Source organism: Ictalurus furcatus, chromosome 13 (assembly GCF_023375685.1).
Source record: "Ictalurus furcatus strain D&B chromosome 13, Billie_1.0, whole genome shotgun sequence".
NCBI classification, from domain to species: domain Eukaryota; kingdom Metazoa; phylum Chordata; class Actinopteri; order Siluriformes; family Ictaluridae; genus Ictalurus; species Ictalurus furcatus.
The window spans coordinates 7,773,839-7,800,277 of record NC_071267.1 but is presented as its reverse complement, the minus strand read 5'-3'; the positions used below and the strand labels follow the sequence as shown (position 1 = coordinate 7,800,277).

General features: G+C 36.9%; 2 protein-coding genes across 3 annotated transcripts in view; both read right to left on the bottom strand.

The window, feature by feature from the left end:
• Positions 1-14,592: 14,592 nt before the first annotated feature.
• Positions 14,593-16,871, bottom strand: dkk1b (dickkopf WNT signaling pathway inhibitor 1b). The gene is made up of 4 exons (XM_053640690.1): positions 16,611-16,871; positions 16,360-16,501; positions 16,011-16,154; positions 14,593-15,901 (listed from the first exon to the last, which is right to left on the bottom strand). The coding sequence occupies exons 1-4, from the start codon at positions 16,782-16,784 to the stop codon at positions 15,651-15,653; spliced, it is 711 nt and encodes a 236-aa protein (XP_053496665.1). The 5' UTR covers positions 16,785-16,871; the 3' UTR covers positions 14,593-15,650.
• A 4,899-nt stretch (positions 16,872-21,770) lies between these two features.
• prkg1b (protein kinase cGMP-dependent 1b) overlaps positions 21,771-26,439 on the bottom strand; it is a 256,193-nt gene continuing 251,524 nt past the window's right edge. For both annotated transcript variants that reach the window (XM_053639520.1, XM_053639519.1), the window contains exons 11-18: positions 24,821-24,960; positions 24,578-24,667; positions 24,354-24,495; positions 24,085-24,248; positions 23,854-23,976; positions 22,820-22,882; positions 22,657-22,723; positions 21,771-22,549 (exon numbers count right to left, since the gene is read on the bottom strand). In XM_053639520.1, coding sequence (XP_053495495.1) covers positions 22,451-22,549; positions 22,657-22,723; positions 22,820-22,882; positions 23,854-23,976; positions 24,085-24,248; positions 24,354-24,495; positions 24,578-24,667; positions 24,821-24,960 — 888 coding nt within the window. In that variant the 3' untranslated portion in view covers positions 21,771-22,450. The remainder of the gene's footprint in view (positions 22,550-22,656; positions 22,724-22,819; positions 22,883-23,853; positions 23,977-24,084; positions 24,249-24,353; positions 24,496-24,577; positions 24,668-24,820; positions 24,961-26,439) is intronic.

The following is a 26,439-nucleotide window of genomic DNA, read 5'->3' as shown; positions in this document are numbered from 1 at the left end:
GGGTTTTTTTGCAAATAGCTTGGACATCAAATAAAATGACAGGAGCAGAACGCATGCCAATGCAAAACAGTGTGGGCAAACCTGGAAATGAGGGTACCTGTTGTGTGTGGCTTAGTCAGCAGATGTTGAAAAGAGCACTACTTACAAGTTATAGTTCACTCATACGTTTGTGTATTAGCGCCAGATATTTTGGAAATGCGAAGTTATTGTGTCTACATCACCTATGCGGAGCAGTTCATCATGTACATTGGTTATTGAAAGTTTGTGAATTTTCTATATTTCTGTATAAATATAACCTAAAACAGCAACAGATTTTTAAACTTCTTAAAAGTAGATTAAGAGAACACAATTAGACAAATGAGACAAAAATGTTATACTTGTTTATTTATTTATTGAGTAAAATGATCCAATATTACATTTCTGTGAGTGGCAAAAGTATGTGAACCTTTGCTTTCAGCATCTGGTATGACACGCTTGTGCAGCAATAACTGCAATTAAACATTTCCAGTAACTGTTGATCAGTCCTGTACATTGGCTTGGAGGAATTTTAGCCCATTCCTCAGTACAGAACAGCTTCAACTCTGGGATCTTAGTGGATTTCCTCACATAAACTGCTTGCTTCAGGTTTTTCCACAAGATTTCCTTTGGATTAAGGTCAGTTCTTTGGCCATTCCAAAATATTAACTTTATTCTTCTTTAATCATTCTTTGGTAGAAAGACATAAGTGTTTAGAGTCATTGTCTTGCTGCATGACTCACTTTCTCTTCAGATTCAGTTCATGAACAGATGTCCTGAAATTTTCCTTTAGAATTAGCTATTATAATTCAGAATTCATTGTTCTATCAATGATGGCAAGCCCTCCTGGCCCAGATGCAGCAAAACAGGCCCAAACCATGATACTACAACCACCATGTTTCACAGATGGGAAAAGGTTCTTATGCTGGAATGCAGTGTTTTACTTTCTCCAAACATAACCCTTATCATTTAAACCAAAAAGTTCTCTTTTGGTCTCATCCATCCACAAAACATTTTTCCAATAATGTCCACATGATCGAAGCAAACTGCAGATGGGCAACAATGTTCTTTTTCAGAGCAGTGGCTTTCTCCTTGCAACCCTGTAATGCACACCATTGTTGTTCAGTGTTCTCCTTATGGTGGACTCATGAAAATTAACATTAGCCAATGTACGAGAGAGCTTTAGTTGCTTAGCAGTTACGCTGGGTTCCCGTGTGACCTTGCAGACTATTACACTTGCTCTTGGAGTGATATTTGTTATTTACCACTCCTGGGAAGGGTAACAATTGTCTTAAATTTCCTCCATTTGTACACAATCTGTCTGACAGTGGATTGAAGTCCAAACTCTTTAGATATGGTTTTGTCACCTTTTCCAGCCTGATGAGCATCACTAACTCAGAAATCTCCTTTGTTCATTGCATGATACCCTTCCACAAACAAGTGTTGTGAAGATCAAACTTTGATAGATCACTGTTCTTTAAATAAAACAGGGTGCTCACTCACACCTGTCTCTAATTTGACCTTCAAATTAACTGCTAATCCTTGAGGTTCAGATACTTTGCCACTCACAGATATGTAATATTGAATCTTTTTCCTTAAAAAAATAAGTGACCAAGTATAACATTTCTGTCTCGTTTGTTTAATTTGGTTCTTTTTGTATACTTTTAGGGCTTGTGTGAAAATCTGATGGTGTTTAAGATCATATTTATGCAGATATATAGAAAATTCTAAAGGGTTCACAAACTTTCAAACACCACTGTAAGCTCACAAGCATTGAAAAAAAGCTATAAAATGAGTTTATAAAATTATTAAAATGTAAATTAATTGAAAGTGGAATAATAATATGGCAACTCTGTGCAAACAAAACCCTGTTGATTTGTCATGATCTCATTGTGTCAATGACCTAACCGTAGATCAAACGTCTGTTTAAATTCCACAACAAATGACTCACTTATAATGACTGAAGAAAGTAAACCTTTCCAAAGCTTTCCTTTCCAAAACCCCTTGTCCTGTGTTCTGCACACGCCCGAGACCACACGTTGCTGGAAGCACTGCAGTCTGTGTTTGCCGCCCTGTAGCACATCTATGTTCTACTTGTGGTTTCAGTCGTTGTGCTCGGCTACCCCTCAAAAATACGCCAATGTCTTGATTGGCTTTTAATTGCCTCTTGAGCTGTGTGTTGTCCTAACCCAGGGGCTTGTATATTGGACAGCTGATGAAGTGATGATGGCGCTGCATGATTATTACTGGGTCTGTGGAGAATGAGTAATGTGTGGTAAACTGGTGATGGAAACTTAAAGGGGATTGAAGCTCTTTATGAATTCAGCTCATAATGGCCCATGACAACTGTACTGTGATCTTATGAAGCTTGCTGCCATAGTTCAACATTTAGTCTTAAATAATTTCAAAAAGCCTTCTTTCATTAGCTAGTTTGAGTGCTGTTTTATGTTGTAGATTGAGTATGTGTTAAAAAAAAAAAAGTGTTCTTTTAGCTGAGATTAATTATATATATATATATAATATATAAAATTTATAATTGCAAACAAAGCGCATTTCTATCAAATTAAACAACAAATTTTTAAAATAAAATCAATGTGATGCTATGATACATAATACTACAATATACAAATTTACAGTGTTTACTCTAATATTAATATTAACCCAAAAAATGTTAATTGAAGAGATCCTGAATGAGCTCTTTGACCAGAACATGACTTAAAGTGGGTCTAGATTAAACAAGCCTCTAATGTTCTACATCTGCTAATTCACACAGGTAAGCCTATTATCCAACAATTGAGATTAGTCTGGCCAGACTGTTGAATGTGCTTCAAGCTGCTTCTTGAATCCCAAACTTCTTCTGGAATCCACATAATTCGCTTTTAATGGAGAAGATCCTCTATTTGAAGTCCATTATTTGTCAACAGGTTCGTTTAGATGAGAAACACCTGTGCTTGAAGAGGAGATTAGGGCAGTTGAAGAGGGCTGTTTTGCTGTGATAAATACAGCTCTGTAGGAGTCACCTGCCTACAGTCTCCACTGAGTATGTTAACTCAGTATGCCACTTAAAATAATTAATCCAAAAGTAGTAGTGATGCAGTCTTGCTTCTGATGACACCACTTACAGAAAAAAAAATGTTTCGCATTTGAGCATACACTCTTCTACATGTTATGTAATATATAAATACTCTGAGCACAGGCAGCATGAAGATGCAATGGGTAGCACTGCTGCCTTACAGCTTCAATCCAGAGCTCAGGTTGTGTGCATTTTCTCCCCTATGCTTGAGATGGTTCCTCAGGGTTCTCCAGTTTCCTCCAACCTCACAAAAACTGGCCCTGTAGGTGATTGGCTCTGCTAAATTTCCCCTAGGTGTGACTGAGTGTGTGAATATGTGTTAGTGTGTGTGTGTGTGGTGCACTTTGATGGACTGGCATCCCATCCAAGGTGCATTCCTGGCTCACATGCAATTTTCCTGGGATACGCTCCAGATCTACCACATCCCTGACCAAGAAAGAACACTTACTTTAAATGACGAAATGATGAATATGTGATCGCATGTTTAAACATTTGTGAAAGTGCATTTTCATATGTTACACAATGTAATTGTGAATTCAAGTAAATACAACAATATGTGATCATGTTGTTGATTTCTTTTTAAAAATTAAACCACAGGGACTACATGTGGCAAATGAAGATGTGGAAATAAATGAATCATGTGAAACTAAATCACGTGAAAATAAAAATTTGAAAAATGTGTGAATCATAGCACTTGAAGTGTCTAAAAACAAAAAACTCACTTGTGAAGTTCATGTGACTTTTCAGTAAGGGACTTGATTGAGTTTCTAGACTTGTTGGGTACATTAATACTTCTATTTACGGGGTGTTTTTGGGTCAAGTCTATATTAGAAATGTGTCTAGACGTGCTTTCTAGCCATAGCAAACCACTGCGTTCACTCACACCCCCATTACCAATTTTAAAACCACTATATTGGCATGGATTATTTGTAATTGCTTGCATCCATGATGGCTGCCATTAGCCCGTACCAAAAGTAAAAAATTCCCGCATCTGAGTGATGAATATAATAATAGGGCAGTTTTTCTGTGGTCTGTCTAGCCGTTATATGTGTTAGTTTATTATAATAGTGCCATTAAATGAGTTGCTGAATGGATGATATTCTTAAAGCTGCCGCTTTCTTGCCACCTGCATGCATTCTCATTATACTATACAAAAATAGTCTGCATACTTCACATATAATCATGGTCTGCATTATGTAAATTATAAAGTGGTGCCTTTTGAGTGTCAAAGCCATTGAAATTGCAAGTGGAAAGTCATTTCACGATGAATTTTTCAGCATACATAACCATGAAATTCTGCAAGCTACATTTCCTTTCAAACCTTTGTTAATTACAAGTACATTAACCAAGAGATACTTGATTAAATGGAATTAAGGCAACAGTTCCTTCAAAGCATTTGCGATTAAAGTGAGAAATTAATTGTATTAAATAATGTAATCAGTAAGCAGTAATAGTCAAAACACAGGATACAGAATCAGAGAATAAGACTCAGGCATTAATACAAAATAAGTGAAAATTGAAAACGAAAATAGATACAAGAATAAGTGGTTTTTAGGATTTTTTTTCGGCACATCAAATGCAAAACAGGAACACAAACAAGTCCTCATATCACTATCTTCTCCCTCCATCTTCCTTATGTCACATTTTTGACATGTGAAATGAAACATGGTGTTTTAACAACAAACCCACAATCCCTCTGATAATTTATGACAGAAAGGTGAAAAAGATTGTATTCCACCAGCAACAATTGTGATTGATGGTGCAGATGTCATAGATACCATCTGTCATTTTAAAGGACTGGAAATTAAAACAGCTTCATGGATTATTTTTTTTTGCCAAACGGCCTGTGCTATCTACCATATAAGCAATTTTTAAGCTGTTGAACCATCATTCAGCAACATGCAGTGTTCACTGAATACATGAGCAGCTCTGCTAGATCAGAGGTGTGTAAACTTTTTAAAGCATCTGTGTTGCCTTTGATTTGTTTTTATGATTTCATTGGTGCCTCTGTGTGAGTGTGTGAGTCTCTCACAACTGTGAAACAGGATGTTCGCTGATATGGTCCACTGGGTCACATGAGTTCAAGTTTGCTTCTCTGTGGATCTGATTTGACCCTAGTTTTGAGAAGAAGCCGCTAACGCGTACTCAGGTAACACTGACTGATGTTGCTCTGAGTCAGTCTCTCTGATTCTCTCTGCACATTAGTGAGTAGCTCGAACATAAGCACAGGGTTAGGGCTCTCAGATGGAAGGGGGAGCTGATAGAGGTCCTTTGAAGTGCTGTAATGGACACCCACCCCTCCCTCTTCCCTTTTACCTTATTTATGGTATTTGTTTCAAGCACAGTTGAGGAAAAAAAAACTCCACCCTAAGCTCCACTCCAAAACTGCTCCATTCATATTTAGTGTGATACCTTGAAAAAATGCTGGTTCTTATTTGGAGGAGAGTAATGATGATTTTTTTTTACCCACAAGAGGAAGTACTGTGAAAAGATTGCTTGCCCTTTTCAAGCCTAATCTGAGTAGCTTTTTCTGCTTGTCATTACCAATGGCACCAATGTGCTAAATGTTGTTTGTTTTTAGATAGCAACCAGCCTTGTGAAAGCACAGCCTCTCTTTTTGAAGTACCTCGCTGGCCTCGAGGTTGCTTGCAGGCCTTGTTGGCAGATGTAGATAAACCCCACTGACTTGGGGGCATCTGTCCTAAGCACTTCCCCCAAATTCCCTGACCCTCCCAAATAACACATATTGTTTGCCTCCTAAACAACTGTGCAAATGAGCAAACACACTGATAGTAATGTGTGGGTAATGGCTCGAATCAGAGCTGCCATTGTTTTGTGGCCTGGTCCTCACACTGTTCCACCATGGCCTGTGGGACAACTCAATCCAACACATTTACACCTGACTAAGATCAAAGATTCTTGCCTTTTTTTTCTGGGGATGCAATCACTTAGGCAAATGAGATGCTGCGCAAACTCTCCTTTGTGTCAGCTAAGTTGGGCTTTTGTATAGAACAAATGGGGGTGTTATGGATTTTGGTGAAGGAAAAGCCTCGATCAAAGGGAAGCGACCAGGCCCTATTAAGCCTCAGCAAACTGTACAAGGCACAAAGGAAACGATTGAGAAGAAGGCTAAATTGGCTTTGGGCTTCTCTCGAAGGGAGAAAACGAATGTGACAGAATAGCCATTTAGAATGGCATCAGTGAATTGAGTGCTCCTACGGAATGACATTGTCCCTTTACTAGGGAAGATGGGAAATGTGCATGCAGATACAGGACATTATCTGCTTTCAACTCTCCCTGACCCACAGAGCACAATGACAGAACGAGGCAATGCTGCTTCTCACTTTGACAATCATCAAAGCCAACTTCCTGAAGAATTGTTGCATGAAATTGGGAATCAGCAGCTGCCACACCAAAATCAATGATAGCTTTTACATTTGTTTGTTAGTTACTGGGAAATAGATGAAGCACTTTTTTTCATCTTTTTTTCTCTTTATAGACTGTGTTGTGTGTAAGAGAGAGAGCAGATACACTCATACGATTAAACACAGCACTGTGGTGACAACAGAAGGACTACTTGCCACATGACTCAACATGGCTCCTACTTCACCCACAGCTACATCACTGTTTGATATTGTTTAAATAAAGTCCTTATTATTATACTAATGGTGAATAAAGGCTAGAAAGCTAGTTAGATAACATTAATTCAATCTGCATACTGCATAATGTAATTTAACAATGCACATGTACTGGGTTGACTCATGAGTTTTCCATCCAAAGCTAAACCAAGTTTATACCTTGTCTGTGATACAGGACATTTATTTAGTCAGCGAAATGCCCCAAAACTCTCAAGTCTTGGCAATCAAGTCTTGGCAGTGACTACATCATAAATAATACACTGTCTATTTGTAGAAGAATGGTTGTACCCATATTTGTTCTGGATTCAAGTACAAAAAAACTGTGTTTTTGCGAATAGGGACACTTGGCTGTTTATCCCACTTTTAACTTGTTCAAACAAATAACACTCACTACACAATGACATGAGCTTTGGTTTCTGCGAAAGTATAAAATAAAAAAAAGTCCATGAGACATGTGTAAACCTTTGGGCACCAACTGAGGGTGGGCCTTTTCTCACAGACTAATTTATGCGTCAGAATGATCACAAATTACGAAGGTTATTTACAAAATTACGAAACCTTACAAGTGCAACATAAATTAGAGAAACAGTGCATTAAATTACTAGTCGCAGGCACTGGCCTAGTGTCAGTATTTTCTAAGGCATTGACCTAGTGTCAGTATTTTTTTTAACAGTGTGATGTTATCTTCCTCATTGAGATAATACACATGCCATCTCCTCACATCTGCTGGTGGCCAAAGTCAAAAAACATTGCAGTACTGTAATTTCTCAAAAGGCATCAATCACATATATATAATTCCTAAATCATGATGATGTACTGAATATGTCTATAAATGTCCTTGTAAAAGTTTGTACTCTCCAGCTATATTTAGAATAAAGTGCATATTGAATGTAATAATTGTAGATTGAGGTGTGAGTAAAGTAACAACAAAAAAGGGGAAAATCTATCATTTGAACCATCTGGAGTCATCTGAAGTCAGTCTCCTATGTAAATGTGGTTTGGGTAATGTTTTCTTTTTGCCACTAATTATCCTCTGGGAACTTTTTTGGCTTTTCTTTAGCTTAGCTTTACTTTCTCTCTCTCATGTTCAAGTCATGAATGATTGTGATAAGAGATAAGGTATATTCTGGTCCATTTTTCCATAGTGTTACAGACTATGACCAGATCATTTGGTCTATTTGTGCTGTTATACAGTCTAAGTTCTAAGTCTGACTTATACATAATATATATATATATATATATATATATATATATATAGGCATTATATCATTAAGTAAGTGTTGTCAAGTACACTAAATAATGTTGAAATTGGAAATGTGATTAGCTACCTATAGAAACCAAATCATACGATAAGCACTAATGTGTTTTATGGTAACTAGATTAGGTAGATTTGAAATCTAGTTATTTCATCAAGTTATTTTAACTTGGTCTAATTTTAGTTTGCCAATGTGATGATATGCGGCAGTGACTTACAGAAAATCCAGTATGTTGTTTAGATACAAGCTAGCCGATTCCACATTATGAACAATCCAACCTGTTCTTTTCAATGTTTTTAAATAAACAGCCAAAAATTAAACAAAACATCAAGAATAACCCCCAAATTACTTTTCCACCAATCAGTAAAACTAGAGAAATATAATCACTGAGGTAATACAGAAATATCAAATCAGACAAGATGCAAAAACAAGACTTCCCGCATCATCTTGATGCCTATGAGAATGTTTTCCTGCATATTCTGTCCTAGTGAGTTGAAAATGTACTACTGCTGTTACATTACTCTGAGTGAATGGATTACATTGGCAAGTTTCTGTACTATGCATCTCTCTCTGTCTTTTCTCTCTGTCCTCGTTGACATAATTACATCATATTTGCATAGCCTGGGGAGGTGATGAAAGCTTTACCAGATTAGCCAGATTCATAGCTAGGAATTTTATGAGTTTGCTACGACTTTAAGCACAGTGACGCAAAGCAGAGAAGAGCTCTCCATGAATGTTAACTTTAAAGCTTAATGTTAATTATCCTGCCAGTCCTGTACGTGTCCATTATTCACTTGTCATTTTTTAAATTGCTCGAAAGAATAAGCACAAAGGAGTTAGCACTTCTGGATCATTACTCCACATATTTTTGGCTCTTTGTAGGATTCTACATATTTTTATTTGGTTGTTAATTTAACAAATGCTTTTCAAATATTTAAAGGTTTATGTCACTCATTAAATTTCTTCATTTATGCTATTATGATGTGTAAGTAGAATCTAGACACACTTCTAATTATTTTAAGACAATGATTTTTTTTTTTAATTACAATTTCCCATACAGTGGTCACCTTATGGACTGAGTCTACTTATACTAGGCAAGGTAATAATATACCTAATATCTTGAGACATTCACTACATGCTGTATAAATATGAGATGGAAATATATATATATATAATATATATATAGTCAGAGTAAAGCTGGCTCTGTTATTTAATTTGTTTGGAATATGTTTTATCTGTATGGTACTTTGTAGAATTTGTCGATCTCTTTTGTGCACCTCGTGCCCAAAACTTGATGATGGACAGTTTGTGCTTATCGTTTTTTCTGGCATTATTGGAAGTGCCTTAATTCAATGGCATTCAATTATGTTCAATTATGGCATGTTACATATTTTTCTATCAAGACTGGTGAATGTTTATTTTACAGTTCATATTATGTAACATCTCAAACCCATACCGTTTTAGTTGTACAATATATCATTAATTCTACATAAATGGTGCAATTCCGGGGACATTTAATATGTTTTATATATATATAAAGTATTTTACATATTTTCCAAAAAATGTCCTGAATTTTGTCAGCAGCAAAAGCAAATTCATGGTTTTTTTTGGTTAACTGAGCTTTAAAGGGCACATTTTTCTGTATTTTTGCAAATGGTTTTAACTTTTTATCCCTTATTATTATTATTATTATTATTATTATTATTATTATTATTTTATTTAAGTAAGTTTATTTTAAGTGAGTCTTCTTATTTAAAAGCTGTGGAAGACATTTACTTTCATACAGTGAAACAATTATATATGACATTCCTATTATAATGTAAAAATGTAAATAATAATTTTGTTATTTACAGTTTTTCTATTTAAAAAAAGTATGTATGTGTTTCTGTAGTGAGTGTTTTGGTTATGACGCAAGTATCATAAAACCTGCTTCCTTTCTACTTACAGTAGGGGAAATAACTATATTAATAATAACAGTAAATATATTTCAAATGAGGTTATTAACATTAAATTTTCACCAGACATCAGTATTAACTCAAGAAATCCACAAATATAAAGAATTCACATGAACATTAAAGTCCATAAATAAAGTTATGAGTGCTAAACTGGAATGACACACGAAAAAAGTATTGAACACGCTAAGAAAAAGCAGTTCTCCAAGGCAAGATAAGGCAAGGAACCAGATGAAATCCGTAAGAAGTTAGAAAGTAATTATACCTTCTATCTGTGCAAATTAATATCAGCTGGGTTAGTAAATTGATGGTCTATAAAAAGGCTTTTCATTACCAAGGTGTCACACAAGAAACATCTCATGATGGGTAAAAGCAAAGAGCTCTTCCAAGACCTTCGCAACCTTATTGTTGCGAAACCTATTGGTGGGATCGGATACAGACATATTTCAAAACTTCTGAATCTTCCAGTAAGCACCACTGGGGCTATTATCCGCAAGTGGAAGCAACATCACTCCGTCATCAACCAGCCACGCACAGGAGCTCCTCACAAGTTTTCTGACCAGGGAGTCAGAAGAATAGTCAGAAGAGTAGCCCAAGAGCCAAGGACCACTCAGAAAGAACTCCAGAAACACTTGGAGGCAGCAGGTACCATTATCACAGAGAAAACTATAGACAATGCACTCCACCAACATGGCCTCTATGCACGCTCACCTCAAGACTCCATTACTAAAGAAAAGGCATGTCAAAGCTTGTTTAAAGTTTGCTACAACTCATTTAGACAATCCTATGAAATATTGGGAGAGTGTAGTCTGGTCAGACGAGAGCAAAATTAAATGTTTGTAGAAGAAATGCCACTGCACATCACCCTAAAAACTAGATACTGGATACTTCTGGAGGTAGAAGCATCACGTTGCGGGGCTGTTTTTCATCGCTTGGTACTGGCAGACTTCATATAATTGAAGGAATGAGAATGGAGCCCTTTACCGGGAGATTCTTGAGAAGAATCTGCTGCCATCCACCAGTATGATGAAGATGAGATGTGGGTGGACCTTCCAGCAGAACAACGATCCAAAGCATACAGCAAAGGAAACTCTCAGTTGGTTTCAGTAAAAAAAATATCAAGATGTTAGAATGGCCCAGTCAATCACCTGACTTGAATCCAGTTGAACAAGATGTAAAGACAAAATGTTTAGAAGAATGGGCCAAAATCACACCTGAATACTGCGGCCGATTAATTTCTTCATACAGGAAGCGTCTTGAAGCTGTCATTACAAACAAAGGCTTCTCCACTAAGTATTAAATAAATTTCAGTTAGCGTGTTCAATACTTTTTTCCCTGGGACATTCCTCTTTATTACACATAACTTCATTTATGGACTTTAATGTTTGGATTTCGTTATACAGGTGGATTTCTTGAATTAATACCAAAGTCTGGTGAAAATTTCATTTGAATAACCTCATTGAAAATATATTTTCTGAAAAAAATGTTGATACATTCAATACTTATTTCCCCCAATGAATATTGTCCCTCTTTTGTTTAATTTTCTGTGTGGATATTTTTTGTTGTTGTTTTTGATATGCTATGATCTTTTACATATTGCCTTCTCTTTATGTTGCTTACACTCTCTGATCAATGAAATGAACAATGAAATGTTACAGTGCAAAATGTAACATTATAATGATATTTATGAAGTTATGTACAATACAAGGTGATTTATACAGAATTTTAACTGAATGCCACTACTGAAACAAATGTCAATACATAAATGTTCCTGTTAGTGCAAGGCATTTTACCTTGTCTCAAAATGTGTACATAGTGGAAAACTATCAGCTATTGATTTACAGATGTACATAATGAATAGCAAAGTATAGTTGCACTTAAAAAAATCACATCCAGATTTCTAAAACAGTTTTTATTTTAAATAAAAGTTCTTTTTTTCTACATGGTTACATGGTTACATTTTGTGACTTTCAGTAGTGACATGAAAATTGTGGACAGCATAATTATTTATTTATTTATTTATTTATTTACTATTTAACTGGGCAAACACATTTTGATTTATTTGTATTAGTAATTATGCACAAAAATTTTTTTTTTTTAGAAAAAGACATGCAAACCTCAATAGAAAAGAATACAATTCATTGTTTAAAATCAAATTTATTACTTAATTGTTTAAAATGTTTCAGTTGTGTCTAGTAAAAACATTATGTTTATGAACTCATAAACTCCACATTTTTGAAAGAAATATAGGGGGAGTGTTTTGCACCACTTCTATAGCTAGATCCATATACAGTATAATACACAGTTGAGCGCAAAAGTTTACATCGCCAACGGTTTGTGAATGGAAAAATACAAAAATGTATCTGTATGTTACAAAGCAAGAAGCCAACTATTCCAAAGCTGAGACAGACAGCTCAGATATGAATTCCATATTATCAAATTGCACTATGTTTAGAGCCAAGCTGCTTTACTTTCATGAAATTCACCAATGTTTGCTCTGGCATTGTTAACTGTTCCTCATTTTCATTTTACCTGAGGCACTGCACTGTTCTTTGACTTGAAAGACTAAATAAAATAGGCTCACTGGTGCTCTGCTGTTCCCAGCCTCTCTATTTGGGTTTCCTCAGACTGCTGTCTGCACTTTCAAGCCTGCCATGTCTTCCACAGCTCATCTCCGTGACGCCTGCCATTATTATCGTCTGCTCTTCCTGTCTGTAATTTTCCAGCATGGCCGTCAGTCAGCTAGCAAAACCAGCAAAGGCCAATAAAAGTGTGAATGCACGACTCCAGAGTCGATCCACATGACTGCAGCCTATTTTACACAAACATAGTCAAAGAAGTAGAGCAGATAGCTAGAAAATTGTGTACATCAGAACCTAATGATTAAATAAAAACTACTGGTGCTCAAATTAATAGCACATTCAGCTGACTTGCCAATAAGTTAGGACACAATAGTTTAATTGGAACTGGAACTTAAACTTTTGAAAATGTGAATTGTTTGCTTAAATTTACATCAATTAACTAAAAGGGACCAAGTTACAACAATTATTTAAATAAAAAATCTATGTAAGAATGAGTAGTTCTTTAGAAAAAAGTCATTCTACAGAATGTGAACACGAATTACTTCAACGCAAAACATTTTCATTCTAAAATCTTGTTAGTCTATAGTATTGTGAAGGAAGATGTTTATTTTCTCTTCAAGTGTAGTGTTGTGCAATCTGTGGCTTCCAGAGAAGGACTCTAATTAGAAATCCTGTTTTTATCATTGTGTCAACATTTTCACCCCTTTGATGGCAACATCTAAGAGGGGCTCTTGTGATAGGTAACCTCTCACCAGCAATTACATCCATCTCTAAATTAAAGACACCCATCCTGACGCCCCTATTTATGCCGGGTTGGTTATAAAAGTCGAGAAAAGCGTCTCTTATATTGAATGACTACTTAGGGTCACACCGCGTTTCCTCACGTCTGTGTTCCACCTGTATAAGATTAATGAAAATTAAGAAATTAGAGGCTCAGTCAATCTTGAAAATAGGAAACCACTTAAGTAGAAGATAGAAGTTGTGGAAAAACATCTGGAAGTACAAAAGGCTTAGATAAGAAGAAGAGCTATTGGGTAAAAAGTAGATTGCTGCCTTTAGACTGATATGAGGAAAATGCGCCTCATCTGCTTTCCTCAGTTTTTATTAAGTCATTTGATGCCTTGCTGAACATCTGGACTTCTGATAGACATTAGAAAACATCAAGAGACATAGCAATATCCTGAGAAAGATTTGTGTCTCTCTCCATATCTCTACCGGTATAACCCCATAATCATTTTTCTTTCCTTATATGAAGGACCTAAAGTGCCATTTCTAAAAGCAAGACTATGAAATTTTTTTTTAATGATGTCATCTGAAATCATATCTTGCAGTGAATTTTTTTTTTTTTTTTTTTTTTGCCTGTCGTTTTTGAGTGAAGCATTATCACAAGACAAATATGTATCATATAGTAATGTGTTTGCGTCTTTCTAATTAAGTCTCTCAGGAAGCTTCAGTCACTTAACTATTTGCTGCAAAGTAACATTATGCCACGAAGTCATCGACTGATCTCGACTTCAAAGTGAGACTGGCCTACAAGCATTCACACTGCCCTCTTCTAAAGCGCTTGAACTGCTATTTTATTGTACCCATCACAAAAATAGAGCTACTCCTGAATTCAAGAGATGCTTGCGCTGTTGCCTGCAAAGAATTAGCCACCTTACTTGTATGCTTAGTTGAGTGACTTTAATATCTGTTTGCGCAATTGTTATGATTAGGATTCCATGCACAGATGTTTTTGGTCTCTGAGCTGTTGATGGTATTCACAAAAGATGAGGGACGGCCTCTCAAACAGCAGCCAAAGCACATGCAAAAGGGACAATGTCAGTGTGTATATATCCTGTGCTTTGAAATGTCTACCCTATTGCTTTGTATACTTTGACAGATCCAAGTAAAGACCTCAAACCCTCAGTTTCCAATTACTAAGGGGGATGTGCAAAAGGGACACTCATTGCTCAAAGAGGACACGATTCTAAAGGGACAGCATGTGGCAGGATTTGGTGGGATTTCATGCTTTTGTACTTTCTTTGAATTATACCATTTACAAACAAGCACCTTTACACGATCCCTCCCCTCCACCACACACATGTACACACACACATACATTCAAGTTCTTTGCTTTATCAGATATGGATTATTGTGTGTACCCATCGTCTCTAGCATTTATATTCTACACCTGTTTAAACTTTCATTCCATGTTAATTGATTTCAGCATCCTTAATCCTTTAAGACTTAACAGCTCAATTAATACAGTTAATGTAAAGCAGACATATTGAAATAGATAGCACCAGAACAAGCATTGCATTTTTTTTTTTTCTTTGCACACTCAATGTCACAGCAAGCTATTATCCTCCATATGCCCAATTTGCATTTTCATAATGCACTGTGTTGAAAGCAACAGGAAATGTTACTGTGCAACTTTCTATTGCCCATTAATCGAATAACTTTAAGCCACATTATTAAGTACATAAACATAACTGTTTACCATCTGTTGCCAGCCCCATCCCCCCTCCATCTTTTTCCATATTTATTGCTATTGGTTATTCTCACAATGCTACATTTAGTTTTAATATCTATTTGAATGAAAGAATGTAACTGGTATTACTCTTAAAAAGATTACCATTTATCTTTTTATTGGTAATTGTAACAAATATCTACATCTGAACTATTACAGAAATAATCTACCAGATTGTCTTTGCATACTTAGACATGATCTGAAACATAAATAGTATTAAACTCTTTATTTAGAATAAAAAATAGACTTATCTCACACTCTGTATGATTGTGAAAATCTGTATATACAAAAGGGGGTGATGCATCCTCTGTGTGTTGACAAAAATCAGAGTTAAGTGCCAACTTCCTAATAGTATTTACAATACAGTAATGTACTGCAACCATCAAATGCCAAGTTCCATAGAGAAACATTTATATCTACTCTGAAATGTTGACACACACAACTGGAGATGGAAAGAAATAAGAATATAAAATATATATGTAAAAAAAAAACAAAAAAAAACAAAACAAGAACAACAACAGAGTATCCCATTTCCATTTCCATTGGTGACATTTTTCTATGTTCTTTCAGACTGGTCCCGCTTCCCAGAAACATTCAGCAAATAATCCTCGAATTGAGAATCTCAGTGTCTCTGGCATGTGTGGAGGCTTCGTGAGGCGTTGCTGTGATCTCCTTTCTGCATCCTGCAGCTCAGACCTTCCCCACAGTCGCACCGCTGGAAAATCTCCAGAGCATGAGTGCCTTTCCGCTTGTGCTTTGTGCACACCTGGCCTTCTTTCAGCACTGGCTTGCATATCTTGGACCAAAAGTGGCGGGCACAGCACAGACCCTCTGCACAGTCTGAAGATCTCAGGCAGATCTCTCCTTCCAGACCTGAGGCAACACACATACAAATACACACGCACACACAAAGTCAGACTTCCTGCTACACTAACGGAAAGGGTTGATTTTTCATTCCTTTGCTTGTAATAATGGGTTTTACCTTTTAGATTTTGAGGTGCACCTTGAGTTACTACTTTGGACTGCTGGACCTCTGTAGTGTTCTTCTCATGCAGAGTGCTGATGGGCACAAGCTCTTCTACTCCAGCTTGGAGAATGAGATCTGGGTCGTTCGCTTGACACACTCCTGAGGTGGAAAAAAATTTAAAGTGTTATATTAAGTTTAAAATTATATAGGAGCATTAGAGTTGCTGGTTTACTGATGATGCATAGGGTACTACTATACAAGATGACAAGATGAGACAAGTGGCACTGTTAATATTTGTGTTTGTTTATACAGATGTAATAATAATAATAATAATAATAATAATAATAATAATAATAATAATAACCGTTGCTACAGTGGTTGCCTGGGCAGCACATGGCATCCCGGACGCAACGCTTTCGGCGTTTCTTGCACTGAAGGCACGCGCCACGGGAGAGGAAGCAGAACTCCTCGCGGGCGCACTCAGAGTCAGCCGTGCACACGAGCGGCTACACGAGGGGGGAAAGTAAACATCAACACAAACACATAAACATCACATAGGCTGACTGTGCACGGGAAACGAGTGAAAAACAAACATCTAGTCGTGATGCGGCTTACTTGTGCAGTATCAATGGCTAAGTTCTGCTCCCCATCGTCCACTGGAAGCACATCTGGGCTCGCGGTGCCCGCAGCTGGACCAAACTTGATGGCGTTGGATTTGTGCAAAACAGCGCTCGCGGCTGCGCACGTGAGCAGAGTGAGGCACAAGGCGGAAAACGCTACGAGCGACATCACAGCAGATATTCCTTCAAATGCAACAGGCTACACTATTCCTCTGAGGGTTTCTGCTACTTTCGTGCCGGTCTGCAGCTAGTGACGCTTCATTTATACCCCAGGCTCGATATTTGCGTTCCCCGCCCCTCACCGTAAGTCACAAAGGGAGGAGGAAGGGGGTGGGGGGTCGGGGGGGATTTCAAAAGCGCCGTGTGTAGGGTGTACGGTGTGTTTGGCAGGGCAGGGCGCGCATTGTGGCCCTTAAGCCTCGCGCAGTGTTTGTGCGCGAGCTCACATCAAACGCAGCGCGCGGCGCTCTGTTAGCCGAGCTGTTATCCCTGCTTTAACTGGAATTAACGCGATGTGTATTGGGGAGCATTCTAATCAGCCCGGATTACTGTGGAAGTTAGACCCATTTTTGCTTCCCTTAATGTCTCAAAAGTACTGTTTCTAGCCTACTTCATCCTCAGTTACTGCCTGACCTCACTGGATAATTGTTTAGGTAAATAGCCTACATCATAAATAAGGGTTTACACACACACACACACACACGCACACACACACCCCATGTATTTATTTTATTTAAGCTATTATTTATGTACAACAGCCCAGCTGAAGATGCAGTATTGTGTATGAAATGTTATGAGACAAAAATACAGTAGCCTTTGGATGTACTTTTTCTTCTGATTCTCCTTCCATTGGGCACATTGTAATGGAGGGACTTTGAAATGCAGTCGATAAAATAAAAGTAAGCAAAGATCAAAGGCGGAATGCAAATGAGAAGGCGGGGAAAGTTTACCGAATTAATTATCATTCAGTCTGCGCTCGCGAGTAAATAATGGCTGATTAACACTAAGGTAAGTAAGTGGTCCTGGCCTTGTGAAGCTCAACTCTACAGACAAGAAGGCTGGCATTTATTTAAACTGTTTTGTTATCTTAAAGGGAAGGGAGATGAAAACACACACACACACACACACACACACACACACACACACACACACACATTTCTGTCTTCTGTGTAAAGCACTAATTGCGAAGGTTTTAAAATGGTGGATTTAATAAATGTTGCTGACTATATATTGTAGATCACTCATATCTAGAAATGGATCTCCAGGAGTCACGTGTATATATAGGCCTATATTATTTGATATGATTTTGTGGAATAAGGCTTGCTTTACGATTGGAAAGTGCACTAGGGTCATAGGCTCTACATACACTATATAGCCGAAAGTTTGTGCACCTGATCATCACAGCCATATGTACTTGCTACATCCCATTCCAGATTTAGTCTCCCTTTGCTGTTATAATAACCTCCACTCTTTTGGGAAGGCTTTCCACTAGATTGTGGCGCATGGCTGTGAAGATTTGTGCTCAATCGTTCACAAGATCATTACTGAGGGCAGGCACTGACAGTTCAGTCAGCGTTCCAGTTCATAAAAAACGGTGTTCAGTGGGGTTGAGGTCAGCGCTCTGTGAAGGTCACTCAAGTTGTTCCACTCCAAACTTGGCAAACCATGTCTTCATGGATCTCGCTTTGTGCTCAGTGGCATTGTCAAGCTGAAACATGTTTGAATACCTTAGTGCCAGTGAAGGGAAATTGTAATGCTACAGCATACAAAGAAATTTGATACAATTGTTTGTTTCCAAAGGTCACAGGTGTGATGGTCAGGTGTCCACAAACCATTGTCCATATAGTGTATTATATGGACATCATTCATTTTGTATTCTTGTCATACTGACACTACTACTGTCATATTTCTATGTAGTTATCTATCCTCCCACACATGCTTCTGTAACACTAATAAAACTAAAAATAGTTTATCCTACCTTTATCTTATCTTATTCCGCCCAATAAAATTGGTGGCATAATATCCTGTTTATTCCTCTGAGAAGTCTCTGGATGAGACCCTTCTTCGTTAAGGGTTTAACAGTTTCACAGTGTCTGTGTGCTGCATACTGTGGGATTGCCTTCCATGCAAAGCTCTTTGATGTGGCCGACACAGAGGTCACTCATAACTGCCGACTACAGGACAAACACTCAATACACTTCATTAGACACGAATTGGCAGCTTTTCTTCCTCGCGCTCTTTGGGCTTTGTTTTAATTGGACAGCACAAAGCTTGGAGCAAAATGAAGGTTGTGGAAAGCACTCTTTGATGAACACACACATCAAACAAGCCCCTGAGTGCTCACTCTTAATCTGGCTTTATCTAAGACCCTTATCACAACAGGCCACTTTTAGCAGCTTTCGTTCTGTGCTCAGACTTATTTTTAATTGTGTAACACCAAATTCTGACTTCAAATTCCTGGATGTAGCTCAGAGTAGTTTGTTTACATCTGTCAAGCAACATCACATGAGCTGTCCACAATGTCTCATTAGCATAAATGTTAATCAGTTCTCTTCACAAAGTAAGAAAAAGTAGATAAATAAATCTTAAAAAAATAAATTAAAAAATGCTTTACTGAATTAATTATAGCTCTATGGGTGTGCCGTGATGCCAAATCTTTTTTTAGGGGAAAGTAGCTAATGCCTGCTCAAAAAGTCACTAGCTGTTGGCTAATTATGTCAGATATTTTGATATTCATTGCATCATTGTGATATTGTATATCAAAATGTATTACATGAATTTGGAACATTTAAAATAAAACATTTAAATCATTTAAGACACTTAAAATAAAAAAAACTAGAATAGAGTTTTATCAGAATAGAAAATGATAGATTAAAACTTCCTATAAAAAGATGTTGTCTCTATTAATGGCACAACAATGTTCGCCTGGCTTCACCATTGTGCATCGGTGTGGCTGCATCATTGTGGTGAAATTACGAGGAGGATTTGCTCACCGTCATGTACATGGAAGCTGGGTGAACTTCCTTAATGAACATGCTACACATCCAAATCTATGATTGGTCTTTACAAATGAGGTGTGCCCAAGCCGATTTATTCTAAGATGAATGACTTTGAGGAGCAACAATGGTCTTCCTGTAATCCTGGAAATTGTCATGAAATTTTAATCTGGCCACCTGCAGTACTGTAGCACTCAAATGCAATGAGCAATCACAGAGGGTATGTGGGCTTTTAATTTCACAAAGGTTTGTGTAACTCTCTCAGATGTCGGCTTTTACACTATGGTAAGAGGAAGCTCAACTGGGGAAGCAGACTTTACCAGCCAGACATATTTTATTCAAACTAGACTTGTGTGAATTCTCCTTGACAGGAAAGTAAAAGCAAGAGACCAACACATCTGACCCAGCCAATTAAACAGACACCAATTTAATTGGTGTTTGAACGCTTTAGGAAGGTAGATGGAGTATCTAACCACTGTTCTCATGCTGTTCAGAACAAAATATTTGGTACTTTAATGTGTTTTAGGATGCAGCCCTTGTGTTAGTTCTGCTTTCAGGAACTCAGTCTTGATGCACGTGTACTCAGTCTGAGCATGGAGGGTGAAACCTTCTCTCTGATGAAGCTCCAGGACCAGTATCTTTGCTGACATGAAGGCATGCCGTTGATGGAGATGCTCCATGTTTGGAGTGCTGTGCAAATTGGCTCTCTTGCTGCTCTAATGGGCCCCAGAAGTTCTGCTTAATATAAACTGGCTGGCACACCACAGATTGGACACTGAAAGAACTCAAGTATCTAATGCACCAAATGCAGAATAGGTTTTCTTTAAAAAATAAATAAATAAATAAATAAATAATGAAATACTGGGGTTTACACAGAATTGGAATATAACGATCACTCAAGCTTTTGTTTATCATTTTCAAGCATTTCATAGAATTCCACAGAATTTAACTAATTTATTTATTAAATCATAAACTTGGCTAAATGTTTTAAACCTCCAGAAATGGTACTTACTGGTCCTTATAGATTATTTCTTTAATACCTTTAAGATATGTGACTGACAAGTTAAGAAGTGAATTAGGGGTTAATGATGTCATCTGCACCTCCAGTAATTACACCTTTTGATGTCTAAGAGACAGTGCTTTTTGGGGAATGGCTGTTTTTCAAGTTTATCTGTGTCGGAGAGGGCAGGGGAGATAGCTGTTTACAAATCATTATCCCCAACTGATATGAGTCAGTCTTTCCTCAGGGTTAAGGCAAAGCTGAGTGTTCCCTGTGAGGTCATTATGAGTTTATAACCAAGTGGAAATGGTTGAAGACGTGACCATGGAGTAGCAGTACAGTGTTGATATAATTGAGAAAACAGCGGTAAACTCAGCATTAAGACTACAAGATCCAAGTATGTTTAACTCTTTTATTGTAAGAAAAAGGCATATAAATCGCTGAACTTTAAAAAAGCCACAAACGAGTAAGGATTACATATTTGAGGTGTTCACTTAGTCATGCAGCATCAGTATCAACGTAGGGTCTATATTGAATGCCATTGAATTAAGGCACTTCCAATAATGCCAGAAAAAACGATAAGCACAAACTGTCCATCATCAAGTTTTGGGCACGAGGTGCACAAAAGAGATCAACAAATTCTACAAAGTACCATACAGATAAAACATAATCCAAACAAATTAAATAACAGAGCGAGCTTTACTCTGACTATATATATATATATATATATATATATATATATATATATATATATATGTATATATATATTTTTTTTTCTTCTTCTTCTTCTACAAGTATCACAAAATATCAGCACTGAATATGTACATAAATATTTACCTCTGGTCCTACAATAAATAAAAATCCTTAATTTGTTTTCCAGCACAGTAGTTTGTGTTCAAGCTATTGTCAGCCTTCAGGCAGTCATCTAGCCATCGATGATTGTGGTTTTGTAGTAGGCATGGCCAGCAATAATGGCAGGGCAGATCATATAGCAGCATGTACATGATATTTGTTTGCTGATTTCTCTTCATGCACACATCACATCAGGTGGCTTGTGTTTGTCACAGCCTGCCCTCTGGTGGTGTAAACCTGTAGACACTGACCCTTGCCTAAGACACAATAAGTATAAGAAAGTGAGTGGATGGATGGAGTTTTTGCATTGTTTTTTTTTTTTTTTTTTTTTTTTTTTAAGAATACAGAAATGTGATCTTTTAAGCAAAATAGGCTAAGTGTTATGAATATTCATCCGAATATAGGCATGGAGGAAAAGCATTAATGTGGAAGGGCATGTCCTGATATTAAAGAAATTTGCGCTTGCAAAATTGATCATATGTCTTTACTATATAAAGACATATAGAGTGTAAGACTTTCCAAATATATAATAACGATATATATACTCATGATACACTATTACAATGGTTAATAAACTAAAGTTCAGAGAAGCCAGTGAGCATGGAATTTTAACAGCATGAGTGCAGGTAGAAATTTCTACTAATCCTGTCATTAACTGCAACTCATGCTCTGTCCAATCAGTAAAAGGCAAAGAGAACAGAAGTGTAAAGGTTTATGAATGGATAGAAACAGCATGAGGAATAATGCTATGCAATAAAGCTATCAGAGTGTGTCTTCAAAACTCAGCACGCAGAACAATGGGCTTGGATGTTAATGGATCTGGGGCATCCCAATGGGGACAACATTGGGGAAGGCATCATGGTGACCCAGAGCTGGACTCTTCTTCTTCTTCTTCTTTTTTTTTTTAAGTTTGCCTCCTTGAGCAGCAGTCACTCAACACAACCATGTCCTGAAGGTCCTGACTGACAGTCGGACAGACCAGTTGGATCAGAAATCCGTGTCCCAGCCTGAGTTGTCATCCGGTGGTGGATCTTCATTGTCCTCGGGGAAACTATCAAAGTTACTGGTGTCGGTGGGTGAGGAAACCTGAGTGAAAAAAGCAAAACTCTCTAATAAGAATTTTTAAAGGAAATTTCAAAGTATTATTGTGTTGCATCCATCCATCATTTGTAGAAACTTTACAGAAAACCTACTTCAGGGATAATAGGAGGGGTGAGAGTCCCTTTACGCAACCCTTCCCAGTTAAAACCTTCAAACCATCTGTGGTTAGGAGAAGAGATCAAGGATAATATTAGACTTGGATCTAACTTAAAGGTTATTATTAGAACACACCATACCATTTTGCATACTACTTACTTGTGCTTTTGGATGTCCTTCACCCCATTTTTCAAGTTTCCTAGTCTCTCAGATGGATTGTCCCTGTATAAAACATGAAATAAAGTGAAAATAAAATAAAATAGCTTATTTGATAGAATAATAAAAAACAGTGTTAACTAAGGGTTGTATTACTATTTTCATAAGGACATTACTATTTGAGATTTTAATTTACGCAACAAAGTGTTATCAAGACAAAGAAAAATAAAGAAAACTAATAATTCACAGAGATTTTTGTGATTGTTGCAGCCAAACATGCTTGATATTGCTGCAATGTTTTTGGTTTTTTTTTAGATTTAGAAGATTTTAGACTGTATTACCCTATTTGAACAAATTTCACAAATTTGTGGAAAATCTGCAGTAATTCTGAAAAATTTCTAGAGTTTGCTTGATTTTGCATTAATTTCTGCAATCGCACCATCACAAAATCCTGGAGGGACTGATAAATGTGCAACATAATAAACGAGAAAAAGCTGTTGGCTCAGCTGAAATTGTTTATTCTGAAACAGCAGAATCTACAGCAGCATCTGGGAGGTTTTCTTTCATCCTCAGTAACATCTGAAAATGAGTCTGGATCAGTCTCTTTGAGCTGGCATGCGCCGCTGATCTGATTGGATTGGGATTGTATAGTGATGTGCAACCCATGGCTCCAAAACTGATCTTTCACACAGCGCTGGTCATAATGGAATTCACTTTGGTATAGTACAGGGATTTGATTTATATTTATTTAGCCTTAAAAGACAACAAAAATAACAGTGGGAGAAATTCCTTAAGGAGTGGGAGTGAGTCCTTTCAGACTAACAAAGTACTTTACAAACTTTAACAAAGTTAAGTACTTTAACAAAGCCTGCTTTCTTTACAGTGTGCCTTCACCTCCTTACTGTTTTTCCCACCACCCTGACTAGTTGACATCCCCACAGTGATGACTAATGAATGTATTAGTTAACTAGCCAACTAGTCTATGCAACCCCTACTCTTAACACTGTAGACAGCACAACACTTTAGTAAAAGCATACCTGCATAGTTTCTTTATTAGATTGGCAGCATTTTTGGTGATCTTCTTTGGAAATTCAATCATATCAATACCTCTTAAGATTATATTGTATGTCTTCATTGGATCTGGCCCTGAGAATGGTGGGCTGTAAAATGGCATGGCAAAGTTTTATACTTCAAAACTTTTTTGATCTATTGAAAATCTCTCCATCATAATTTTCTCTTTTTTTTCTCATTATAAACATTTTTTTTACCTGCCAGTCAGGAGTTCATACATGAGGATACCAAGTGACCAGTAATCTGCTGAGATGTCATGACCTTTGTTGAGAATAATTTCTGGAGCTACATATTCCGGTGTTCCGCAGAAAGTCCACGTCTTCTTTCCGAATCCAATCTTTTTGGCAAAACCAAAGTCCACCTGCAATGAAACCAAATTAAGTGATCAGCCTCCTTCGAAGTACAGAGATTCATCATCATTATATTTAGCATAAGCTCAAAAAAGGTGTCAGAGATGGCAGCTCACCAGTTTGGCATAGCCTCTGTGATCTAGGATGAGGTTTTCTGGCTTGAGATCTCGGTAAATGATCCCTTTGGAATGCAAATAAGCGAAGGCTTCCACTACACAGGCTGTGTAAAAGCGTGTTGTGGAGTCTTCAAAGGATCCTCTATAGATGATAAATTAGGTGAAAATGTCAGAATCTGCCCATTTGGAGTAACATGTATGTAGTAATGCAGTCAGCTGTTTACCTATCTCTAAGAATGGTCCATAGTTCACCTCCCAAACAGGCTTCCATCAGCATATACAGATATTTGCTGTCTTTAAATGTCCTGTATAATCTGAATTGGCAAAATGTATAAGGAAATAAATGAGAATAATAAGCAGTAACAGTTCATACTAGTCATAATGTTTTTATCATAATGTTCAAACGCTAATGCAAAGAATCTGAATGGCATATAAGGGTTTGCTTGTAATTGACAATTATACACTACCTCACTATGAAGTCTGAATGGGCCTCCTGCATGATGTGCTTCTCAGAGCGGATGTGTTCCTGCTGCCGCGTGTCCACAATGTGGCGCTTTTTCAGAATCTTCATGGCAAAGGTTTTGGTCTCGTCACTTTTGAGCTGCACCTGTATGTAAAATCAACGAGAGCCCCCAGGACAAGTGCATGAGCTATAGTTGAAAGTCAACTTAAAACAATTACACATCACCAATAGGATATTTGATGAATTAAAAGTAAAATAAATAAATAAATAAATAAATAAATAAATAAGTAAGTAAGTAAATAAATTAGTTGAAACTAATTAAAGCGATAGAAATCTTCCAACAGCCAGTAAAAATATTTTAGAATTATATTTAAATTACTCTTCAATGTACAGTATAATTTAACAGCTATTTTGTTTTTTCAGCATCTTCCATTTCCTATTTCACAATTTCTCACTTTCTCCACCAGCTATGTGGCAGTTAGTGTGGCAAGCAATAAAATATCTACTAAAATATCTGCTACCTCATTGTCTAATTATTGTACAGAACAAAATACTTGACTGTTATAGTATTGGTGTAGTAATACAATAACCAATAACTGCAAGATGTTAAGGAGATTATTATTATCTTGATGCATTATCTACAAGAAGGAAGTGGTAGTCATATTGGATACATAGATGATGTAATCTATCTGACAAAACTGACTTCACATCATGATATCATTAAATGATGTTGACTTTGACACATGTAGCATGGGGTAATACGGAAGTCATTAAATTTCATGCTCGTCAGCAGCAGCTTGCTGGACAAAATAAAATAGTCGACAGCAACATGACTTTCACCAACTTAATTTAAGATGTCATATTTCATCTGGATTGAAGACCGTACATATAGCAGTCTCAAATTGAGCTCTTTTTTGCATTTGTACCCAGTTTGCAACCACTTCCTTCTACTAATCATAGTTTTGGAAACTTGAATATAGACTGTCAAAGTGCATAGATTTTTCACATAGCGTATCGTACACGTCAGGGGTCATTTGATCACACTACTCGCGCTCAAGATATATACGTCTGGCAAAAGGCCACTTGTTTTTCCTTAGAGCTACAGGGCTTAAAATAAGTCTGGTGCATGGGGATTCCTCTTTAGGCCAGACTACTGGGCTTTTCCGTCTCCTAAGGACACCGCAAAAGGAATCTGCAGGACTACATTGCGACATGCTCCCTGTCATGCTCAATTACAAACTCTCTTCAGATGTTAGAATATAGAGATATACAAGAGGACTTTTTAAAAATCTGTTCTAAATGTCTAAATGATGCATTTCTGCTTTTCATATAAATATTAATTAAGTTTGATGTTTAATTAGTTAACCAACCAATTAATTAATTTTAATTAAAAAAATACATAAAATGTAGTGCAGATTGTACTGCAGGAAATTTCTGGCACTCTCACAATAAATATTTGATGAGGTCTACCCTGGAGAAAATAACCGCACAGAGAAGCATCCAATAATGTCTAATGTTTATCTGAAACCACTCTTTCATGCAAAACATTTAATGCTCCTATATTTCAAAAGTTTTTACATGGTTACTACCTTCTGTAATTCAGACAAGGATTTAACATTAAAA